Source organism: Amia ocellicauda, chromosome 16, assembly GCF_036373705.1.
Source record: "Amia ocellicauda isolate fAmiCal2 chromosome 16, fAmiCal2.hap1, whole genome shotgun sequence".
Taxonomy (NCBI): domain Eukaryota; kingdom Metazoa; phylum Chordata; class Actinopteri; order Amiiformes; family Amiidae; genus Amia; species Amia ocellicauda.
This window is the reverse complement of record NC_089865.1, coordinates 10,483,857-10,508,344: the sequence shown is the minus strand read 5'-3', so window position 1 is coordinate 10,508,344 and position 24,488 is coordinate 10,483,857. Positions and strand designations below refer to the sequence as shown.

The 24,488-nt window shown below is 38.5% G+C and overlaps 1 protein-coding gene across 2 annotated transcripts in view; it reads left to right on the top strand.

Moving 5' to 3' along the window:
* The window catches only part of ly75 (lymphocyte antigen 75), a 45,729-nt gene that overhangs the window by 1,157 nt on the left and 20,084 nt on the right, over positions 1–24,488 (top strand). For both annotated transcript variants that reach the window (XM_066688622.1, XM_066688621.1), the window contains exons 2-24: positions 574–942; positions 1,475–1,648; positions 3,791–3,952; positions 4,627–4,737; positions 5,112–5,252; positions 5,757–5,933; positions 8,571–8,728; positions 9,082–9,189; positions 10,028–10,116; positions 10,229–10,398; positions 10,803–11,002; positions 11,241–11,383; positions 12,257–12,338; positions 12,688–12,759; positions 14,618–14,741; positions 16,091–16,126; positions 16,594–16,763; positions 17,127–17,188; positions 19,454–19,530; positions 19,946–20,085; positions 20,206–20,311; positions 20,582–20,745; positions 20,884–21,010. In XM_066688622.1, coding sequence (XP_066544719.1) covers positions 574–942; positions 1,475–1,648; positions 3,791–3,952; positions 4,627–4,737; positions 5,112–5,252; positions 5,757–5,933; positions 8,571–8,728; positions 9,082–9,189; positions 10,028–10,116; positions 10,229–10,398; positions 10,803–11,002; positions 11,241–11,383; positions 12,257–12,338; positions 12,688–12,759; positions 14,618–14,741; positions 16,091–16,126; positions 16,594–16,763; positions 17,127–17,188; positions 19,454–19,530; positions 19,946–20,085; positions 20,206–20,311; positions 20,582–20,745; positions 20,884–21,010 — 3,162 coding nt within the window. The remainder of the gene's footprint in view (positions 1–573; positions 943–1,474; positions 1,649–3,790; positions 3,953–4,626; positions 4,738–5,111; positions 5,253–5,756; positions 5,934–8,570; positions 8,729–9,081; positions 9,190–10,027; positions 10,117–10,228; positions 10,399–10,802; positions 11,003–11,240; positions 11,384–12,256; positions 12,339–12,687; positions 12,760–14,617; positions 14,742–16,090; positions 16,127–16,593; positions 16,764–17,126; positions 17,189–19,453; positions 19,531–19,945; positions 20,086–20,205; positions 20,312–20,581; positions 20,746–20,883; positions 21,011–24,488) is intronic.

Here is a 24,488-nt window from a genome sequence, read left to right as displayed (position 1 = left end):
CATACCATGTGTGTTGTACTGCACGCTACAGCTATTCATTTCAGAGTTATTTATATGTCATTATTTAGACAATTATCAGCTGAAGAGTATGGCAATTGCAGAAGTACACTGATTGAATGTGCAGTATTGATTTCCATCCAAACATTGACCATGGGGCCCATAGATATGTCTATAAAACACTGAATTTTCATTTTTTCTATTTAAAAACATCAGCAGTTTAATCTGTGGAAAGATTTCATAGGAGAAAAAGAGACAGGAACAATAAGTTTGTAGATGTTATGCACAAAGTCGAATATATATATTTAAAAAGGCATGTCGAATGGGTGCCATTGTTAAGTGCCTTTAAAATATTAAAGGTATAATAAATGAGAAAAACATGTTTAGCTATTATTTCTTTTTAATGATCAGTCATGACATTTGAAATGAATGAATACGAAAATACATATTGCTTTTTTACATTTTTTAATGTAATTTGATCTATGCTTTTGCTGAAGTGGCCTGGGAAATTGTAGTGTTATTTTTTTCATATCTATTAAAAGTCAGCTCATTCTAAATGGGTTTTTCTATTCCTAGGTAATGGTATATTTAAAATTCGCCATGAGAGCTCAGGCAAGTGCCTTCAGGCAGAAAACTCCCAGCTGAGTGTAACAGACTGCAAGGACTCCTTGTCAGTTCAGTGGAAGTGGGGATCTGGACATCGCCTTTTCCACGTCGGGTCTGCTCAGTGCCTAGGACTGGACATTACTACTAAAGCTGTGGGACTGTTTGAATGCAACAATAACAAGAAGGAGCTATGGTGGCGCTGTGATGGAGGGTCCATCTTCAGTGCATACAAGAGAAATTTGGCAGTTGTCAATGACACTGTAACGACAAAATCAGAATTGACAGATACGTGGTTGAGAGACCTCTCTTCTGAGAGCATCTGTGAGCAGCCTTATCATGGTGAGTGCAACAGTTTAAAACTGAACTGGATTGTGAATCCATACCGGTGCAGCTCTTCCAAATCTCCCAATCCCATAAGAAAAAAAAATGACATGCATGACAAAATACTGTTGCCACCACACGTACAATTTGCAGCACATTAGCTATTCTGATGTTATTTGTTAGGCACTTCAACAGGCAAAAAAACCACACACATACAACTAGAGCTTGCACCTGGCACACCACAGCAAATACATTCTTGTCTCACGTTTTGTGTGTTAACAGCATTATATGTGACAACCTGCATAAGTATTGGTAAACATCATCAGTTACAATGACCAAAAAAGAGGATAGTGCGATAACCAACCCATTTATCGATGCACCCCTAGTGCTGAATAAGTTATTGGACTTTATTGGAGTATTTTATTATTATTATTATTATTATTATTATTATTAATAATAATATTATTATTATTATTATTATTAATAATAATAATATTATTATACATTTATTTAGTTGTTGAACAAAGATTTCTGCATGCTGTTTCCCTAGTGGTGCACACGACCAGAGGGAATTCCTTCGGGTTACCATGCGAATTCCCTTTTCTGTTTAATGGATCTTGGCATCATGACTGTATCTCTGATGGAAGAGCGGATGGGATGGAGTGGTGTTCAACAACCCCAGATTATGATACCAACAACCAGTGGGGACTCTGCTTGAAACCTGGCAAGTAGTATTTGCTGTGTTGCATGATGAAGCCAAGAAGAAAGCACTGTTGTTGTTGTTGTTTTGTTTGTTTCAGAAGTATTTCAGAAGTGAAAAATGTTACGCATTATAAGGCATTTCATTTTTATTTTTTCAAACGGATACAAAATTAAAGTGATTTGAAGCTTTCCTTAGTGTTTGCCATGTGCAGTGTTGCATAAAGAAAACATGTGCCTTAAATTGAATTTGAGAACGATATTTTTTTTATGGTCAATGTCCATGACGATTTGGAAGACAAAACAATGCAACTCATCCATTAAAGCTGAGTAATTGTTTTTGTTATCTTTTCAAAATTAATAAGCTCGAGCTAATGGCTTTTAAAGCTTACTGTATATTTGGTATGGATGCTGTTTTGAACCTAGGGCTGGGCGATATATCGATATCAATAATTATCTCGGTAATTATTCTCTCTATAACGATATAAAGACGTTTAGATTAATTTTCGATAATGCCGATAATTGGGTACAGCAGTCCAGTTCACGCAGGAACGTAGAGAGGTACACGCGCACTAAACACACTAGTGCCTCTGCGGCTGCGCCGGCAGCGCCCCAGAGACCACATGAAGTTGGCACCCCATATAATTAAATCATCACCAAAACTTGTGCTGTGTTTGTGCTGATTTGTGCTGGTTTAGTGTTTGAGAAATTACGCATTCGTGTCATTCAATTGTGTCATTCGTTTGTGCTCGATTTGTGCCGGTTTGTGCTGTTAAAAGAAACAATCTAACTAATTCCCTTACATAGAAATAACAAAATTATCTCCCGGATCTGTGACATCAGTCGTGCATTTACCCCATCTCGTCCAATGCACTCATTTTCTTTCAATATTGACAGTTTGATCATTGGCAGTAACTTCAAGCCTCAAATCCAAATCACATATGCCCTGTATCTGTGCTCGTGTAGCACTTGTTTGAATTCACCTGGTGTATATTGGTACTTAATATAATGTTTGAGGAGCAGAGCGATTTGTGGGTTTGGTTTGTTTCGTTTTAAAAACAAAGACCGAAAACAACACTATGATCGATACAGCCTGACGTGGAAAGGAATTTTGTGTCTATTTTATTCTTTCCACTTTACATGATTCTAAATAGCGTAATAAATACACGTTTCTGTTAAGAGATATTAAGAAGAGCTAAACGTGTATAGACAACATTATATTCAGACACACATTACGTTACTGTAAGAAAACTTCTCCATGTGCAACAATAAAATATTTGCTATTTATTATTATTGTTATTGTAATCATAATCAAGATGTGTGCTAGTAGATATGCATTTCAAATGGCACTCCCTTAACTTATGAATCTTACTACAGATTTGTAACTGCAAACTACACTGCCGTAATATTTTTAAGTTACTCAGCAGACGTCCTTAAGCAGGGCAAGTTACAGTTTAAACAAAATACACGTTTCACGATTAATCATACAGTAACACCAGCTACAGTATAGCAGGTTTAATTTAACTAAAGTGTGCACGTTTCAGTCATGGCGTTTATGGACGTATTTATAAAGCAGTCCTTAAAATTTTAGAGGGAAACCCAGATCTGCTGCATTTATTTATTTATTAATTCGTTCATTTAACTTGTAAATGGACACACGTTAACTAAATCGTGTTCACCTTAATGCTGATTGTCTCTGCTGGGCTGTTATACATCGGACTGCAGATATTTATTTTGTTGAGGAAAAAGGACTGAAAAGGGATTTCATTTATTTTACTCATGCATATTTTTATGTTGAAAAAATACTTTTATAATTGTTTTGAATGTTCTACCTCACATTTGTGAAATGGTCCACTGTTTGGCAAGTGTTTGTCATGTCCTGACCATAAAGAATAGTTTAAAACCACGATTAACCATCTGGTTTCTTCAACTTTCACTCAGGAGTAAAAATCAGCCTTGAAAGAAATAATGATTTTACATTTATCGTGATAATTATAGATATTGACTGATATTAAATGTTTTATCGTGATAACATTTTTTGCCATATCGCCCAGCCCTATTTGAACCTAGAGGAAACAATGTCTCTTTTGAATGAAAACATTTACCCATGCATCTCATAGAAGTTTTTGATTTGTATTCCCTAAATGTTTTCCTTAATTTCTCATAGAAATTGAATGTGGAGCATTATGGGATTTGAAAACAGAAGATCACTGTTACCAGTTTAACTTTCAGTCTACTCTTTCCTGGAAGAAGGCTCGCGTGGCTTGTCTCAGTCAGGGAGGAGATTTACTCAGTGTTTCTAGTCTACCAGAAGTTCAAAAATTACTTGGTAAGCAAATTGGGTAAAACTTAAAAATGAAGTGGTGTGATTTCTCATTAATGAATATATGAATACCAGATTACAACATCAATACCTCATGCACATTATCCGAGTTCTGATGTTGAGCATGTACACCCCAGCCCTAACTCTGTTATACATGTGATTAACATCAGAAATCAAACTATAATTCTTTATTACTTCTCATATAATTTTCACATAGATCTGAACTGACAGCTCTTAGAATGGGAGAATTAATTTGCTGGAATTGACATAGCATAAAAAAGTCAGAATCATCCAACAGTAAATTAAAGTTTTGTAAAAGGACAGAAATGGTATAAAACCTGCAGTTGTAATATGTTTGTTTGTTTGATTATTAGTTGTAAAGAGAACAGATTAAGAAAAGAAGTGATATTAGTAATAGAGCAAGGGTGAGTGTCATTCACAGCCATTCCTGAGAAGTTAAACGGGACCTATTGTAGCAATTTCTAATCCACAGAACTTTTTAACTTTAACATTTATTTTTTTATGTACAGTAGCATATTGTATTTTATAAAAGTAGCTCAGATAAGTCCAACAGAGCCTTTAGCAAAGAAACATCTTAATGTTGCCTTGGGTATATTTTTAAAATGTGACTTCAGCAACATATTTTAAGGTATGTAAGCTGTTTTTATACTAACCTTTAGGTAAGGGTGGCTATCCTGATTATATCTGGATTGGATTAAACCACTTGGACTTATCCCAAGGGTGGCAGTGGTCAGATGGTTCTCCTCTTGCATTTGTGAACTGGGGAAAAGGTAATTATATGGGATATCTACTTTCTTAAAAAACAACCAGGGATAATCTAAAGCACAAGCAGCTTTATCACATACATACCATGAATAAAGAAACAGAAGTGTACACACAATAGAGTCATTGCAGTGAGCAAGGTCATTGGCTGCCAAATTGTGCGTGGGTATTGTTAAAATGGCTGAACAAGTCAAAAGCCTGAAAGGATTCTTTATACTTGCATTTGAAACAGATAGCATGTACTGTTTATGTCCAAATGTAATGCAAAAAGGACTGGAAATCGTTCCTACATTTTCAATAATCGTTTTAATGGTTATGTAGTCGTTTTTACAGCACCATGCAGATAACTATCCTTTTTTCCTTTTTTTTGTTACAATTTAAGGAATGCTGACCCAATCTGTCTTAAAAGAGACAAGTTGTGCAGTAATGAATTCTGATGGTTACTGGGAGAGTCGCTCTTGTGACGTACACCTACCGTACATCTGCAAGAAACCTCTAAATGAATCCCAAACTGAGATAACAAGTAAGCACATTATTGTATTCATCGCCTTCCTGACTTGCATCTTCCAAAAATATTTTTTTACCTTAACAAAACTGGGACTGTTAATGTTAATTACATTTGTATTTGTTTTTCTTCTGGAAGCTGCTGTTCTTTTGATTGATTGCAATACTTTGCTGGATTCAAACAGTGTGAACAGTCACAATCACAACATCTTTAATGTCACATCCCTGAAAATAATGTCACTAACGTTGATGGCACCCAGCTAATAAATAAGATTAAAGCACATTATTTCAATGCAAATATAGAAAAGGAAGTATTTTTAACAGATGTAACTTTTGTATTTAAATAGAATAATTAGTGTAATGCCACACACAAGCACACACAAAAAGTACTTTTTAAAGGACTGCAAGCACTTGTTTTTAGCAGTATGTTGGGTTCTTTCTATAAACCATGCCTTCTTGATGTGACCAGACTGTAACATGCTTTAATATTCTCTCCTGAATGTTTAATCTGATCTTTTGACAGATGAATGGATGGCCACCACCTGTGGAACCGGCTGGCTTCCATTCAGTGGATATTGCTATATGATGGTGAAGACGCCAAGTACCATGGAAGAGGCAAACACAGACTGTCAACAGAAAAAAGCAGGATTAACCAGCATTCACACTTTAGCAGACGTGGAGTTCATTATCACTAATAATGGTTAGCTGGGGCTGCTATACTGCATCTACTGCATGCAAAACCTGGACTATGTTTACATGCACACTAATATTCAGTTATTATTCCAAATATCGACATATTCTGTAAATATCTTAGTGGGATTATGATATTTATGATTACTATAGCAGAATTCCTAATAAGACATGTGGAATATCATACCACCTAACAGCTTATTAAAGGAATATCAGGTTATGTAAACATCTGATTCATAATTATTGTTTTATTTTGAATAATTGATAACCTATGGGCATGTCTTTGAGCATAGCAAAGAACCTTGGCTATGCACATCGTTCAGTCAGTTTGAAAGTACCACTCAACCAACCTGTGTTCAGACTTCCATGTAATGACTGCATGTGGTAGGGGTAGGAATAATCGATATTGAGTAGTAGACGTATGTCATGGGAGAGATGCGTACAGTGAGGGGAAAAAAGTATTTGATCCCCTGCTGATTTTGTACTTTTGCCCACTGACAAAGAAATGATCAGTCTATAATTTTAATGGTAGGTGTATTTGAACAGTGAGAGACAGAATAACAACAAAAAAATCCAGAAAAATGCATTTCAAAAAAGTTATACATTGATTTGCATGTTAATGAGGGAAATAAGTATTTGACCCCTATCAATCAGCAAGATTTATTGCTCCCAGGTGTCTTTTATACAGGTAACGAACTGAGATTAGGAGCACTCTCTTAAAGGGAGTGCTCCTAATCTCAGCTCATTACCTGTATAAAAGACACCTGTCCACAGAAGCAATCAATCAATCAGATTCCAAACTCTCCACCATGGCCAAGACCAAAGAGCTGTCCAAGGATGTCTGGGACAAGATTGTAGACCTACACAAGGCTGGAATGGGCTACAAGACCATCACCAAGCAGCTTGGTGAGAAGGTGACAACAGTTGGTGCGATTATTCGCAAATGGAAGAAACACAAAATGACTGTCAGTCTCCCTCGGTCTGGGGCTCCATGCAAGATCTCACCTCGTGGAGTTTCAATGATCATGAGAACGGTGAGGAATCAGCCCAGAACTACACGGGAGGATCTTGTTAATGATCTCAAGGCAGCTGGGACCATAGTCACCAAGAAAACAATTGGTAACACACTACGCCGTGAAGGACTGAAATCCTGCAGCGCCCCCAAGGTCCCCCTGCTCAAGAAAGCACATGTACAGGCCCGTCTGAAGTTTGCCAATGAACATCTGAATGATTCAGAGGAGAACTGGGTGAAAGTGTTGTGGTCAGATGAGACCAAAATCGAGCTCTTTGGCATCAACTCAAATCGCTGTGTTTGGAAGAGGAGGAATAACCCCAAGAACACCATCCCCACCGTCAAACATGGAGGTGGAAACCATATGCTTTGGGGGTGTTTTTCTGCTAAGGGGACAGGACAACTGCACCGCATCAAAGGGACGATGGACGGGGCCATGTACCATCAAATCTTGGGTGAGAACCTCCTTCCCTCAGCCAGGGCATTGAAAATGGGTTGTGGATGGGTATTCCAGCATGACAACGACCCAAAACACACAGCCAAGGCAACAAAGGAGTGGCTCAAGAAGAAGCACATTAAGGTCCTGGAGTGGCCTAGTTAGTCTCCAGACCTTAATCCCATAGAAAATCTGTGGAGGGAGCTGAAGGTTCGAGTTGCCAAACGTCAGCCTCAAAACCTTAATGACTTGGAGAGGATTTGCAAAGAGGAGTGGGACAAAATCCCTCCTGAGATGTGTGCAAACCTGGTGGCCAACTACAAGAAACGTCTGACCTCTGTGATTTGCCAACAAGGGTTTTGCCACCAAGTACTAAGTCAAAGGGGTCAAATACTTATTTCACTCATTAACATGCAAATCAATGTATAACTTTTTTGAAATGTGTTTTTCTGGATTTTTTTTTTGTTATTCTGTCTCTCACTGTTAAAATACACCTAACATTAAAATTATAGACTGATCTTTTCTTTGTCAGTGGGCAAACGTACAAAATCAGCAGGGGATCAAATACTTTTTTCCCCTCACTGTATTATTTAGTTGAGCTGTCGTCTTCTGTTTCCTAATATGATAGATAGATTATTTGATTATTAAAAGTCACAGTTTTGCAGAAATACATTTGAAGCATCTACTTGTCCTTCCTGTAGCTGCAACTCTCTTAAGGCATGAACATCCTCGCATTCTGAATGCTTTTATATGCACGCATACAGTATACAGTAGTGGAATATTACATTTAGTGCATTTACATTTAGAGCATGTAAATAGTTTATTCAGAACATGAATTCATCATTGTCATAATTAGAATATTCATGTATACTGAACAATATGATGTAAATCTGGTCTCAGCCTATGTACTATTTATTAAAATGTAAAGTACTCAAGTCTCAAGATATAATTTTGGGATTTATTTTAATTGAAGTGTATTGCATTTCTTTTGTATACCATATTTTTTAATTACATTTAAAATGATAAGATATATGTCATATAAACAGAAAGCAGTACAAGTGTAAAAAAGTGTAAAATAAAAAAAGCGTAAAGAAAGCAGTACTTCTAACACAGCCTTATGATGTTTAACTTGAATGTTAAGTAATTATTAAATGAAAAATTAACTGTAGCTGTCACTATTTTTTATGTGCATTGTGCAGAAACTAAAGAGGATGTATGGACTGGCCTGAAGAATGAGAACGTCCCAACTTTGTTTCACTGGAGTGATAATTCTTCAGTTTCATTCACATACTGGAGCAGGAATGAACCCAATATTCCTTTTAATAGCACCCCGAACTGTGTGGCATATTCTGGAGAGGTATGTTGGCTATATAGATAGATTCACTTCATTTGATTTTACTGTCTTAATTTTCTCTTAGATTTTGCAAATGTCAATATGTATATTTTTATAACACAAGAAAGCTAATCATCTGAAATATCTGTTAGAATAAGCATTTTAATCTGTTTCCTGTCAATTACAAAAAAAAAAAAAAAAATGACACAAAGCATCACTTTTTATATAGCTGGTTAGCCAGACTATCCAGAGATTCAAAGTAATTACGGTTTAGTCAGCGCTGAATATTTTTGAGTGGACCTGAGTAGGAATGAGCTGAGGTAAAGTGAAAATGATTAAACACAGTACAAATCACACTTTTCCCCCTACTTCTTTAGCTTGGACTTTGGAAAGTCAAGGAGTGTGAGGAGAAGTTATTTTATGTGTGTAAGAGGAAAGGCCTGGTTAATGAAACGGTGCATGATGCAGGCTGTCCAGCTGATGGGGTAAGTCGATTTTATTAACTAATTAAACTGAAAATGTTTCCTTGGGAACAGCTACAATATTAAACTTTAACAGTTTACTTTGTCTACACGCCCACCCCAATTGGTATGCAACGCTAAATTGCTAAAATTCCAAAATACCTCTGAGTGCTGAATTAGGGAAAATGGTGCTGGGAAGCATTCAGAGTGCTTCACGTCTCCTGTCCTCTTTCTGTGTGGTTCCTGGCAGGAGGCTGTGGGATGTCATTTTATGAGCAATGCTAAAACAGTTCAGTGCCCCAGCAGGTAAGAAATAAAGAAAGAAGAAATAAATCAAATGTAAAAGGGTGCGGCTGGGAAAACAAACTTTTCTTTGTTGTATTGTTAAGAAATCCCAATTTAAGACAGATTGACTGCAATGCTCCCTTTTTAATTGTGATGTTAAGGCAAGTTTCTATGTATAAACTTATGTTTCCTGTTTAGCTTCATTCCATTGTGTAAGCATAGAATATCTGAAATATCAAGTCAGCTATGCTGTGTGTATAGAGCTGTTTTGGAAGATATGTAATACCTGTGTAAGTACGTGATTTAGCACAAATAAATGTCTGTCCAATCACTGTGGAAATATAGTGTTCGCCAAATAATAAAGCTGAATAGAATGGTCCTGTTGGTACGACTTTCTGAAATCTTGTCTTCCAAGAATTAGCTAGTTACATACAACCCAGCACATATTTATATCATCTTTGTTTTTGTTTTGCCTTCTGTGTCAACCTTTACTGTTTTTAATAATATTATGGTGTGCTACACGTGAAGTTTTTTGTGCTGTTTTGATGATGATGATTTGCCCTGGCTGGTTTTTCAGGACTGGAAGAGACATGGGAATGCATGCTATAAAGTCAGTAGTCAAGAGGTTACATTTGAACATGGGTGTGATCTAACAATAATGAACAGGTAATATAAGCTATGACAGCTATGTGACTTTTAGATTTATTACTATAGCATTTTTTGTTCCTGTATCTCCTTATCACTTTTGTTGTTGTTGTTGTTGTTGAACAATTCATAGGTTTGAACAAGTCTATGTTAATAGCCTTATCAGAAAAAACATCAGAGATGAATCCAAATACATTTGGACAAGCCTTCAAAACTATAATGACACCAGAGAGTTCCATTGGATGTTAAGTGATAAAATAAATGTTCCTGTAACATACACCAACTGGAATCAATATGAGCCAGGTAGGAAAATTAGGGGGTGGGTATTTGCAAGGCTTTTAGCTACACACACGTAGCTGAAAATGTTTAGAATTATGTTTGAGTGATGTTCATTTCCCTGTTTTATATTTTTATAAATCAGGAAGTCAAACTAAGCAGAAGCTGAAGGAATATCCCTGCATTTTCCCCACTTTCTGATAGTATACACTGAGCCTGAAACAGTGCTGGCCATTTGCATTGTCTTCTTCTGTTTCTAATACTACTAAGAGTGCAAGTCAATGTATCTTCACAGGCAGGTGGTGTTGATTTATATTGGGGATAAAACAGTTATACTTTGTACTGAACGGACTGATTTTTTTACAATGGTTGTTGATCCTGTTGTGAAAACAAGGAAGATTGATGGTGTAATGAAAGCTTTTTAATTGCAGCTCATCAAAAAGGATGTGTCGTCATGTCAGCTGGCAGGGCACTGGGGAAGTGGGAGGTGAAAGACTGTAAGCAATTCAAAGCCATGTCTATTTGCAAGACTTATATTGGGCCTCACACAGAGCCAATACCCGCACCTGAACCTGATCCAAATGCCCCCTGTCCTGATGGCTGGCAGGGTCAACAACATTACTGTTACAAGGTTAGAAAAAAGCTTGACATCATTCATAAACATGTTATCACAAATGTACTGGCATTCATGTACGGACTGAAGTCACATAGACCCTGTGAATTAGGAAAGTTAACAGGGTTGCCTTTAATTGTAAATTATTGTTGGGTGACTTCTACTGAGTCTTCTACTGAGGTAATGTAGGTACCATAACTCTTGAACCATGTGGCTATTTATTTTCAGGCAATTTCTCATGTCTATTATGGTTTAGGTGTTTCATCATGAGAGATTGAATCGCAAGAGATCCTGGGAAGAAGCTGAGAGGTTCTGTGAAGCACTGGGAGCTCACCTGCCCAGCTTCAGCAATAATGAGGAGATGCAGGGCCTTCATTACTTTTTAAGGGATACAATCAGGTCAGTTGTATTATGGTTTCTTGATTTACAAGATAAAACATGAACAACCATTTTGCCTTCTTTCTTCTTTGTGGGACCCAGCATTTATGTATTTCAGAAATAAACTACCAGATGTTTACAGTTGTCTGTAGGGTGGCACTGCCTTGTGGATCTGTTGAGCTGTCAAGCTAGGCATAGTTGAATGTCTTACCCCATAGTTCTCAAAGAGGTCTGACCTCTCTTGTTAATTTTAATGAAAAGTATAAATTTCCAATGAAGTAAAAATGTTCACTGTGATGAACAACAAACCCACAGGAAGCTACTCACTGGTGGAAAATGGCTCGCAATATTTTGGTACAAAACAGAGCTGACCCCAGCCTTAGTGCGAAGCTTAATGAGTAGGATAACCCTATGAACACTTCCCACATGGGTTGGATTCTGATTGCATGGAAATCAAATCACACTGTAGATCAAAGCTGTGACATTCACCTATCCCTACAAACCTTGCATGGAGGACATCTGACTGTGTTGGTCTACAAGTTTATCAAGAGTAACTAATTAGAAAACACACCCATTGCAATTACAATGCCTGTGTTCACACTTCAGTACATTTTAGGGTATATTTATGTTCCATGTAACACTGTGCCAACTTTTATGTAGAAATGAAACCAGGTTTATTTACATGTCTATTATGTTGGAAACTTAAATATAACTAGAAACAACTGATTGTAGAGACACTGACAATTTGTTTTAGGTTTAACCTTTCTCCAGTATTTTTAAAGTGTGGAATTATAAATGTAATGTTTTTAAGGGATTTATTTTATGTCACTCATATGTGCTCCTTAATGACAATGTACCAGTAGACATATTCTTATATTTTTTATATCTCATTAGTGACAACAGATATTTTTGGATTGGCCTGAATAAGAGAAACCCGGGATCTGAAAATACATGGGAGTGGAGTGACAACAGACCAGTAAGTGCACAGGCAGAAAAATCAAGACTTATTTTGCATTAAACTTGCAAATGCATGTATTTTCAAATTGATTTCTTTGCATAAGGCACTTTAGATGGATGTTTGAGGTGTGTTTTGGTTACAGAGGCACAATCACAAAATATGTAAATACACTCCTGACATCACTGTTGGTAGGACACAGGGAATTGGTATTAAAAAAACAGCAAAAATACTGAGTAGAAAATTAAAATAATACTTCCCAATTTTATCTAAAAATAAGAAGCACACACTTCAATATACATTTCAGTTAACATGTCCCATCAGTATGAAGTTGTCATTGCTAACCTTTTTTCCTCTTTTTGTGTTTTAGGTCTCCTCTGTTATTTTCTCACAGCCATTCCATGAGGATGATGCTTCTGATCGAGACTGTGCTGCATTTAAAGTAGGTCTGGCAAAGTGAATTTGACTTGTTCCCACGTTTAGATGTACAACTAGATATCAGTGTAATTGCTGCATGTGCACCAAATTTGTGTTAGCTGGTAATATTGTATTTCTTATTCAACAGCTGTATGCAGTTTGTTGCTGTACAAGCACACATGAGCAGAATAAAATCAGAAAACAAAACGTTAATTAATTTATTATAATTCCATGCAGATATTTGCTGAATGAATTAAAAATGAAGTCAAACTTCTATTACCTGGTCATTTTAACTGTATATAACTGTGAACTTGTCATAGAAATATAGAAAATACTGTACAGTGCAAAAGTTTTAGGCAGGTGTGAAAATATGCTGTAAAGTAAGAATGCTTTCAAAAATAGACATGTTAATAGATTATATTTATCAATTAACTAAATACAAAGTGAGTGAACAGAAGAAAAATCTACATCAAATCCATATTTGGTGTGACCACCCTTTGCCTTCAAAACAGCATCAATTCTTCTAGGTACACTTGCACACAGGTTTTGAAGGAACGTGGCAGGTAGGTTGGAGAGCTAACCACAGTTCTTCTGTGGATTTAGGCAGCCTCAGTTGCTTCTCTCTTTTCATGTAATCCCAGACAGACTCGATGATGTTGAGATCAGGGCTCTGTGTGGGCCATACCATCACTCCATGGACTCCTTGTTCTTTTCGCTGAAGATAGTTCTTAATGACTTTCGCTGTATGTTTGGGGTCTTTGTCATGCTGCAGAATAAATTTGGGTCGAATCAGATGCCTCCCTGATGATATTGCAGGATGGATAAATATCTGCCAGTACTTCTCAGCATTGGGGAGACCATTCATTCTGACCAAATCCCCAACTCCATTTACAGAAATTCAGCCCCAAACTTGCAAGGAACTTCCACCATGTTTCACTGTTGCCTGCAGACACTCATTCATGTACTGCTCTCCAGCCCTTTGGCGAACAAACTGCCTTCTGCTACAGCCAAATATTTCAAATTTTGACTCATCAGTCCAGAGCACCTGCTGCCATTTTTCTGCACCCCAGTTCCTGTGTTTTCATGCATAGTTGAGTCGCTTGGCCTTGTTGCCACATCGGATGTAAGGCTTTTTGGCCGCGAGTCTTCCATGAAGGCCACTTCTGACCAGACTTCTCCGGACAGTAGATGGATGTACCAGGGTCCCACTGTTTTCTGCCAATTCTGAGCTGATGGCACTGCTGGACATCTTCCAATTGCAAAGGGAAGTAAGCATGATGTGTCTTTCATCTGCTGCAGTAAGTTTCCTTGGCCGACCACTGTGTCTACGGTCCTCAGCATTGCCTGTTTCTTTGTGCTTCTTCAAAAGAGCTTGGACAGCACATCTGGAAACCCCTGTCTGCCTTGAAATGTCTGCCTGGGAGAGACCTTGCTGATGCAGTAGAACTACTAGAACTTGTGTCTTGTTGCTGTGCTCAGTCTTTCCATAGTGTATGACTTTTGACACTAAACTGTCTTCAGCAACCTCACCTTGTTTGCTGAGTTTGGCTGCTCCTCACCCAGTTTTATTCCTCCTACACAGCTGTTTCTGTTTCAGTTAATGATTGTGTTTCAACCTACATATTAAATTGATGATTAGCACCTGTTTGGTATAATTGTTTAATCATACACCTAACCTCACTTTGCATTTAGTTAATTGATAAATATAATCTATTAACATGTCTATTTTGAAAGCATTCTTACTTTACTGCAGTTTTTCACACCTGCCTTAAACTTTTGCACAGTATAGTATGTTTGAGTCAAAAGGCATTCATTCATTAAACTTCATGGCATGTGACATTATGAGTTCAATGATTACCTTTTTTTTCTTCTATATTACACAGACTCTGAGGAGACAAATTAGACCTTTTCACATATTTACATTACCAGACTCATTCCACAATTCATATTTTGTAAGTCCCTTTCACTGTGATGCCAACCTCGAATGGATCTGTCAGATACCCAAAGGTAAATTATTTACTAACAATTAGAAACACCAGAGAACACGTCTCTGTTTTTATTTCAGTTTGCTTCTTGCTCTTGAGAAATATAATCACCCAAAAAGGAAATTCAGACTATTAAAAAACGATTGTTTCAGGGTGAAAAATGCTGAGAATGGAGGGGGTGGGGTAAAGCCCGGGACACACCAGCGCTTCAAACTTGACGCGCCACGGACAGTGCCATATCAACGTATCTGCCAAGCGTCAAAAGCAGAGATTCCATTTTGTGCTAAGAAATACAATTATGCAACTATATCTTACAGTTAAAAGTAAAAATAAATGTCAGTATTTTAGGAAAACCCCACTGAATCATCAACAGATGAGGAGGAAGTGGAGGAACAGCATGAGAAATTAACTTTTTAAATTAACACACCCACAGTGGCTGGTGGATGTGCCAATTTTTTTCCCCAATTCAAATATATAAAAGAAAATGCACTAACATATTCTGAATTGTTTCAATACATTTGTTTAATTATAAATACACATTTTATTAACAACGTAGGCTACTAACAATATGTGCTAGGCGGGTTTGTACTAGGCAAATTATTGATTGTGAAATATTTATAATCGTGTTGATTGCTGAAACTTGTAATTGTCTTTACATCAAATATCCATTATTATTATCATCATTTATTTTATTAGCAGATTTGCACCTGATATTACTCTCTTCTGCCTGTCCTGATCGGCTCAGCAAGTTGCTAACTTTCCTTATCTCTAAAATATCTCTAAAAAGGTTTTACACTTGCTTGAGGTGTTTTTTTTGTTTGTTTTTTAATTTGGTGGATAAAGAGTTTATGTGACAAATAGGCGATGGAAATGCATCTGACAAATAAATAATAATGTAGCGAATATTACATGACAGAACAGCTTTTTGGTCCGACTGCATTTCATAACAATTCAAAACCGAATTTCAACATACTGAAATTAACCAGCAAAGGACTGTCTAAATTATCTGAAAGCAGGATTAAGGGTAAGCAATACAGTGATATTTTGAAATGTACCTATTTCCAATGAGAAAACGGGCCAATTTGTGTATATATACGTTCACATAAAGTCAGAAAAAAACAACATATGAATCCACATAATACAAAAATGAATACGTAAGATTTAGAAGTTAAAGTTTATGTGAACGAAAAGACAAATTCACCCGTTTTCTCATTGGAAATAGGTAAATTTCAAAATATCACTGTATTGCTTACCCTTAATCCTGCTAAGAAAGGATTAAAATGATCACCATTGTTTAAGAAATGTTTTATTGTTTTAGATGGAAACTTAACTTGTTGCATATTATTTATTCAATAATGTTATTCTTAACAGGCCATATACTGAAGATTCCAGAATGGTATAACCCTGGTAAGTGCTTTTTAAATATTCTTACAGTTAATAAATTATATTTTGAGAACATTGTAATTCAAAGTTACTATGAACACTTCTTCAAAATATACAGTATATACACAAGAAACTGTGGATGTGGCACAAAGAGCTTTGCAGTGCTGAGGTTCTGAGGTATCAAGAAGTGCAGTATTACATAATATTAATAGTGGGTAATATGTATGTCTTGAAACACACTATACAGAGATCCTATGGTCATTAAGCACAGGCCAACAGCATTTATATCTGTTCACCGGTGTCTTTCCCCTAAGCTATTATAACTGTTTGTCTGTTAAGAATAGGAAATGGACAGTTAATATAGACTTTTTAGCTCAAAGCTGGGAGGAGTTCCTCTAAAAAACAATGTGGCAAATCGAAGGTGAGAATTATGTGTTTGTCTAATTTGGTCAAACTTATGGAATGTTTTTCTTTATTGTGTTTTGCGGCAGGTGCACATCATGAATCATCAATATTTGTTGATGGAGATGAGTTCTGGTTCGTGAACGATACAAAGCTAACATTTGACGAAGCTAATTTGTATTGTGCGAGCAATGGGAGTGAGCTGGCATCACCCCAGACGCTCGTGGCAGTGAGAAGAATACATGAAACATTGTCTTCGGTATATATTTTAACATTAATTGTTGTTATTTAAAATAGGTGAATTCACAAAGTTATTCGAAAAATGACCAATAATATTTTAGTTTTGAAGATCACAGTTTTAAACAAAGTATGTTTAAATAAAGTGTACATTTTTCAGAATTTTTCCGTAGTGAAATGAACTGATACTAATTATATCAGTACTAATACAGATGCTGCTGCATTCACTTCAAATCATTACAAATCTTTTTGTCAAACCTAACAAAAAAGCCATTCCTGAAAGTAGTAAATGTCAATATATAAAATTGAATCTTATTTAAATCTTAAAAACATGAATATCTTATTTATACCTAATTATCTCGTTATTTACCTGCTTGTGTTAAAGATTTCAGGATATGATAAGCAGAAGTGGTGGGTGAAGAATGTTGACCAATTCCAACCCCTGGGGTAAGTGTGCAACTTGTAAGATGTTAAGATTAGTTGATGGCAATAGTACACATTCACTAATTACCAGTTTAACAGTCTAAATAAAATCAAGAAAATAACTAAAAATAAAAAAGAACTAATGTAAACCATAAATTAAAATAGAATACATGTAACTTTGTTAGGACACTGTTTAAATGAAACTAAATAAATTGTTAATTGGAGGCCCCATAATATCAAAGGGACCCTAACATATGACATAAATAATATTTAAAACAAATTAAAATCCAACTGAGCTCTTTTGCGCTGCGCACAATATGTCGGCTACAAGCGGAGTGACAGAGATGTACCGTGAGCTTGCCTAAAAACGTGCACTATTGCAGAGGGGCAGGTGAGGCACGGGTTACAGCAGCGTGCTGATGAGAGCGTGGAGGTGAGAGAGAGAGAGATGGCATCTTTTAAAAGAGAAAAATGGACGAGGAAAAGCAGGCGCACAGTAGAGGCATGTATCAGCCATTATTCATAATTTAACCTCACCTGTCGAGTGATGCTTGTGTGTGACCTCAATGCATGCAACAAGCTATCATTGAACTAATTTTCATTTGGAATCAGTAGTTAGCTTTGAAATCAACACAACATACCATGTAAGCAGATAACTAGCCAACCAAATGTTAAGGAGCAATGACAGAATTAATGAACTGCTGACTAGTTCTAAATGCTGCTGTAGTGTGATAACTGATGCATTACATTTTTGCTCCACCACAAACACGGAAACATGCCCATTTCCACAGCAAGCAGTTTATGTGCAAACGCTACTGTTTGAAATAATATATCCTGAAATGTTCACATTTTAAAATTGCAACATAACTGGTCCGTTTACTGTGGGTTTCAAGTTAAAGTGCTGATGGGCGTTTCATGGTTAATTGCATTGCTTAATGCTTTTGTTTCCTATTAGCATTATGCTGTCTATATTATTGTGGGTCTGTTGTGCACTGTTCATGTACATTGTGTTGTAATCCTAACTTCATAAAGACTATAGCGCATAGTCAAGCATATGTATGTATTTGTTTACTTGTTATTATACACTGAAGAACTGCATTTCTTTCCCTTTGTGTCTGTATGAACAAGGTGAACAATATTCTGTGCTACGGTACTGTGCTATAGTTCAACCCTGATACCTAGACAATTTGGGCTTGATACATCGTACAAACCCCCCTTATATTAAACATTACATATGCCTTAATTCTCCCAGTTTGACTATATATGGGTCTTCCTGAGCAGTTGTTAGGCAGAAGCCGAACTTGCACTCATCACGGGACAGACATGTGGGCCTGTTGTTTTCCCCTCCTGTCTGGTCAGCATAAAAGTGCCTGTACTTTGTAACTTCTCTAAGACTGTTCTTGAGATCGCCTCTTGAACCTCTTCCTTGCAGCTGCTTGTATTAAAAACCTTTTGATTGGAGGTACATCTCTCTCTGGATTTCTCTGACTCTTCATACATGTTATGCTGCCATTTCTTATATGCACTAATCATGAACTGAGCACGTTTGTACACAAGACATATGTGAACAGCGAGCACACTGACACATTGTTTCAAAGCAAATGAACCAAACCGATTTATTTATTTCAACCATTGCGCGGGGGTAACACGTTTGCCTTTATTGGTATATAACATCTGACATGTGTGACAATAGTTAGCATTACATACACCAACCTGTTAATTCATCAATAACAGAATTGCTGCAACTATATTATTTTCAACCTCCGCCATTACTAACAACCTGGTCTGTTTCTAGTTACGGTCACAAGTTCTTGGTCAAAGGTGGCTTAACCTTTGTTTTGTAGTCGCAAAAATCCACCCCTATTCTGATTGGTTACGTCAGCTTACACACTGCATCGACACACAAGGACTTGACGCTGAATTTGCCGGCAATTATTTTTCTGCTCCATTCACACAGACCTGTTGCCGTCAAATTGCCGGCAATTTGACTAGGACCCTTGCTGGAAAATTGCCGGCAACTATTTGCAAGCAATAACCCATTCACCCAGACCTTGCCAGCAACAAAATGTTTCAGTGTGAATGGGGTTATAGTGTCATCTGTTTATGTGTGTGTTTGTGTTTACAGTTTTCTTTGTTAGTCAATACATACCTTTCTCAAGTTTCTGATGTAAATACTAACAGATACATATTTATTCAACATTCAAGGTTTAACATCGGTTGGGTACAGATTAAAACAGAAATTGAGGAGATAACTAATTACTAATTATGGAAATACTTTTTTTTTAACAGATTTTTCCCGGGGAGGTTTCATCCTGGATTGTTTCTTGAGTCTTGTCAAGTTATGTCTGCAAAGTACATGTTTTCGTGTATGTAAAATGTTTATTTTTAATATAGCTATAATCATATAATCATTGTATGTTGTAATATTAGCTGCAAATATGTATCCAAAGGTTATGTATGAACAATTTTAGTATTATCAATATACATATGTCATAGAAATACAGGTTTTAATCAATTGTGAATATAAAGTAAATTGAGACAACAGAACATGAGTTTAAATATAATTGAAATTGATTTACATATAATGCCTTTATGTTACTATCATCCAGGTGCTAATAAATAATTATATTTTTTAAAAGCTACCTAAAATCAGTTGATGTGAATCTGCTCTGAGGCTGACTGGTATTTTAGATACCAATTTCCTCCAGCAGCCTCCATGAGTTTAAATATATCCTATCTCAGTTCCTATAACAATATAATTTAATACCACATGTATTCTAGCCTTTCCTTATGAGAACTGTGCACAACAGCTGCCTTTTGTGTGTCAAAGAATCAATACCACATCTGTGGAGAAGGAACCATCAGGACACCACCGCCCTGGAGTCCCCTGCAGTAACTCCTCTTTTGCTTTTGGAGAGAAGGTAATGATTTCCATGATGGTACATATTTACAGCTTATGTACATTTTATTTTATATATGGAGCTATTCTGAAAAAGTGAATTATAAATATGGGAGCTAACATGCAATTTGTGTCTTTGTAGTGTTACACAACCATTAAAGCCAGATACTTGTCATTTGAAAAAGCAAATGAGTTTTGTCTGACACTTGGGGGAACACTTCCAGTCATCTCAAGTCAAGTTGAACAAGGTAGGTTAATCACACCTAATCACAAGACATCATATAGCAGACTAAAACAGCATACCCCTGAATTGTATAAGAAGGAATGAAATGCTAAATTATAGTATGTCGTTAAAATGGGTCTAGATTATAAATATTCTATGACAGAGAGAGGAGTTCAAATAGAAAGTTTTTTATTATTATTTATCACAACTGTTGTCACATCACTAATTGCAGTGTAAGGTATTTCGAATGCATGCCATTGTTATGTATTTCAACTTATTCTGGTTCTGTCAACAGATGTGATCACTTATTTGCTGGGTAAAGCACCACGTAAAATATGGATTGGTCTCAAAATGAAACTCGCCAGTTCCCAATGGGATTGGGTAGATGAATCTCCAGTCATATACCGAAATTTCAATCCCCTACTCCATGGCAACCCGCGGGTCATTTATTTTCATCACGTAAGTAAAATTTCCATTTTAATTAGAGTTATCTCTTTTCTATTTTTCTCATTTAATGGATTACATCATATCTCATGCAGTTCTAGATACACTATCATTTTACATTAAATAATTATAATCATGTTTCTTATATTTCAGTGGAATCCAGAGATGGGGGACCAGTGTGCATATATTATCAATGACCAACATTCTGAAGTCATGGGGACCTGGAATTTTACACATTGCACCGACTCACAGTATTTTGCTGTGTGCCAGGCTTATTCAGGTAATTTGGGAACATTTATTTGATTATGTGAAATTGGATGTACTATTATACATTTTTACATTTGCACCAACAGCAGACGTGAATTGACTGCGACTTCCTCCATAGCAGAGTGACGGTAGGTGTTTGGTGGTGCTGGATTTCTGCCTTTCCCCCGAGCACCTCCGTCTCCTCCTCCAGACACGTAGCTTCGGAGCTTCGCAACTCCCCACATCATGAAGCTCTACTGCCGGCCCACACCGTGCCACTGGAGTCTGAGGGTAGTCTATCTGCCCCATCACTGGATGAGATCAGTAGACAGGCCACCTGGGAGGAGGACCGCCTGTCTCTGAGTCTGCACGTGGACTCAGAGCTTGAGGTGGAGCTCATGGAGGAGGAGCTGGTCCCACCCACCCCTCCTCCTCCGTTGAGTGAGGATATACGACTGCTCCTGCTGGACAGGACCTGGAGTTCTGGGCGGTGATTCAGAGGGCTGTGGAGTATCTCCAGCTCCCCTGACCCTCTGATCCTGCCCTGCCAGCTCCAGGTTCAAGAGAGGTCAGCGCTTGCAGTGGCCCACACGGGCCCTCTTATTGCTTCCTAACCTCCTCGATGAACTGAGGGCTACCTGGGACCATCCGGCAACAGCCCCCACCCTAGGCAGGAGAGGGGAAGCTTATGCCAGGACCCAGGGTGCGGCAGAAGTGGGCCTGGTGGACTTCCCGTGGGGGCAACTCCAACATCGCCACGCTCGCTCGCCCACGGCAGCTTGTGGTAGGAGGAGGCCTGGCCTGATCCCACCTCACCCACCCCCCTTCCGAGACGTGGTGTGGAAGCGAGTGAGGGACCCGTTGCAGCATTTCGGGTCGAAATCGATGCTCTCCTGGAGAAGCAAGCAATCCACATAGTGCCCCCTTTGGAGCAGCACGAGGGATTCTATTCCCCATACTTCATGTGCCCAAGAAAGCCCCATCTTGGATCTGAGGCGCCTGAACCACCACCTCAAGGTGATGCTTAATCTGCGCACCATGTCCCAGGCCATCAAGCCCGGCGACTGGTTCACCATGGTGGATCTGAAAGATGCGTACTTTCACATCCCCATTGCGCAGGTGCACAGGAAGTTTCTCTGCTCTGATAAGTTGCCAGGGGGTCCACGTCCTCAATTACCAAGACAACTGGCTGGTTTGTTATCACTTGAGGGAGCAGGTTCAGAGCCACACAAACCTGATTCTAATCCATCTCTCCAAATTGGGCCTCCGGGTCAATCCAGAGAATAGCCGCCTGACGCCAAGTCAGCAGGCACAGATATTTGGATTGCGGCTCGATTCTGTTGCCATGCTTGCCACACTGGTGCCAGAGAGAGTTGCCAGAGGCTGCAGGGCCTCCTAGAGGCTGCATCACAGACCCCCCCCTCGCCCCCTTCAAATTGAGGCCGCTGCAGTGGTGGTTCAGGTCTCTCAAGATGCACACTCACCACGATTGAGCACACAGAGTCACAGTCACTCCAGCGTGCTGGAAGGTGCTCTGTTGGTGGTGGAGCCCTCACAATTTGACCCTCGGTGTGCCCCTGGACCCAGTCTGCTACAGAGCAGTCATGATGACAGCCACCTCCAAACAAGGATGGGGAGCAGTCTGCAACGGACATGGTGTCCGAGGCAAGTGGATGGAGCCCGTACGGGCCATCCATATCAACATCCTGGAGTTACATGCAGTACTCCTCGGACTGTTTCATTTCCTGCCAGTCCTTCGGGACAGACGTGCTGGTTCGGACAGACAACACAGCGGTGGTTGCCTATATCCACAGGCAAGGAGGTCTCCGGTCGTGCAGACTGTACTGTCTAGCAGGCCGTCTGCTTCTGTGGGCACAGCCACTGCTCTGCTCCATCAGAGCAGTTCACCTCGCTTAGAAAGAAAATAGAGGAGCATCTTAATGAAAACCATATTCTTGGAGATAGTCAACATGGGTTTAGACGAGGCAGATCATGTCTTACTAATTTATTAGAATTTTTTGAACATGCAACTGCAGCTGTAGATCATGTGAAAGCATATGATATGATATACTTAGATTTCAAAAAAGCTTTTGATAAGGTTCCACACCAAAGACCTGGATCCTCAAATTGGAAGCTGTAGGCATTCAAGGTAATGTAAGTAGATGGATTATGAACTGGTTGATGTACAGGAAGCAGAGGGTGTCGATTAGAGGAGTTGCTTCTAACTGGAGTGAGGTTGTTGGTGGAGTTCCACAGGGATCAGTACTAGGGCCTTTGCTTTTTCTAATCTATATTAATGATCTGGACTCTGGGATAGTTAGCAAACTTGTCAAATTTGCAGATGATACTAAAATAGGTGGCTCAGCAGATACAATCTTGGCGGCACAGGCTATTCAGAGGGACTTAGATAATATTCAGTTGTGGGCTGATACCTGGCAAATGAAATTCAATGTGGACAAGTGCAAGGTAATACATGCAGGTAACAAAAATGTCCACTATAATTTCACTATGGGAGGTACAGATCTAGATGAAGTAACGCATGAGAAAGACCTAGGAGTCTATGTGGACTCCTCACTTTCTCAATCCAAGCAATGTGGGCAAGCAATAAAAAAGGCAAACAGAATGCTAGGGTATATTGTCAAAAGTGTAGAATTTAAAACAAGTGAATTAATGTTAAGACTGTACAATGCGCTAGTTAGACCTGATCTGGAATACTGTGTACAGTTCTGGGCACCACACTTCAAGAAGGATATTGCTGCTTTAGAGGCAGTTCAGAGGAGAGCAACCAGATTTATTCCAGGTCTGAAGGGAAAGTCCTACTCGGAGAGACTGAAGGAACTGAACCTTTTCACCCTGGAACAGAGGAGACTACGTGGGGACTTGATCCAAGTCTTCAAAATCATGAAAGGCATCGACCACATCAAACCAGAGGAGCTTTTCCAGATCAGCACGGACCCACGCACCCGGGGACACAAATGGAAATTGGAATGGAAATTGGGCTGTTCTGTGTGCCATAGAGCTTAGAGTCTGCTGCTGCCCTTAGCGCTAAGCACTTGAGCGGGCTCTCATGTTCCGCTGTGTACATTTGTCAGTACAGTAGAGCTAATGTTGTCCTGTGTTAGCTGGTCTAATCAGCAGGCGTCAACTGCTCTTGTGTTCCGCGGGTGGCGCATGAGTTGGTTCCTGGAAATTGGGCTTCAAGGCATTCAAAACGGAAAACAGGAGACACTTCTTTACACAGAGAGTAGTCACAATCTGGAATAAACTACCCAGCGATGTGGTAGAAGCTGAAAGTTTGGGAACATTTAAAAATAGACTGGATAGGATCCTTGGATCACTTAGATATTAATGAATACCAAACGAGCACGATGGGTCGAATGGCCTCCTTTCGTTTGTAAACTTTCTTATGTTCTTATGTTCTCCCCAGCCTATCCAGCGCGGTGGCTCTCTCAGGGAAGCCCCCTGGTTTTGGGAATGGCGCATGCTTGAGATACAGCAATTGTGGAGCCGGT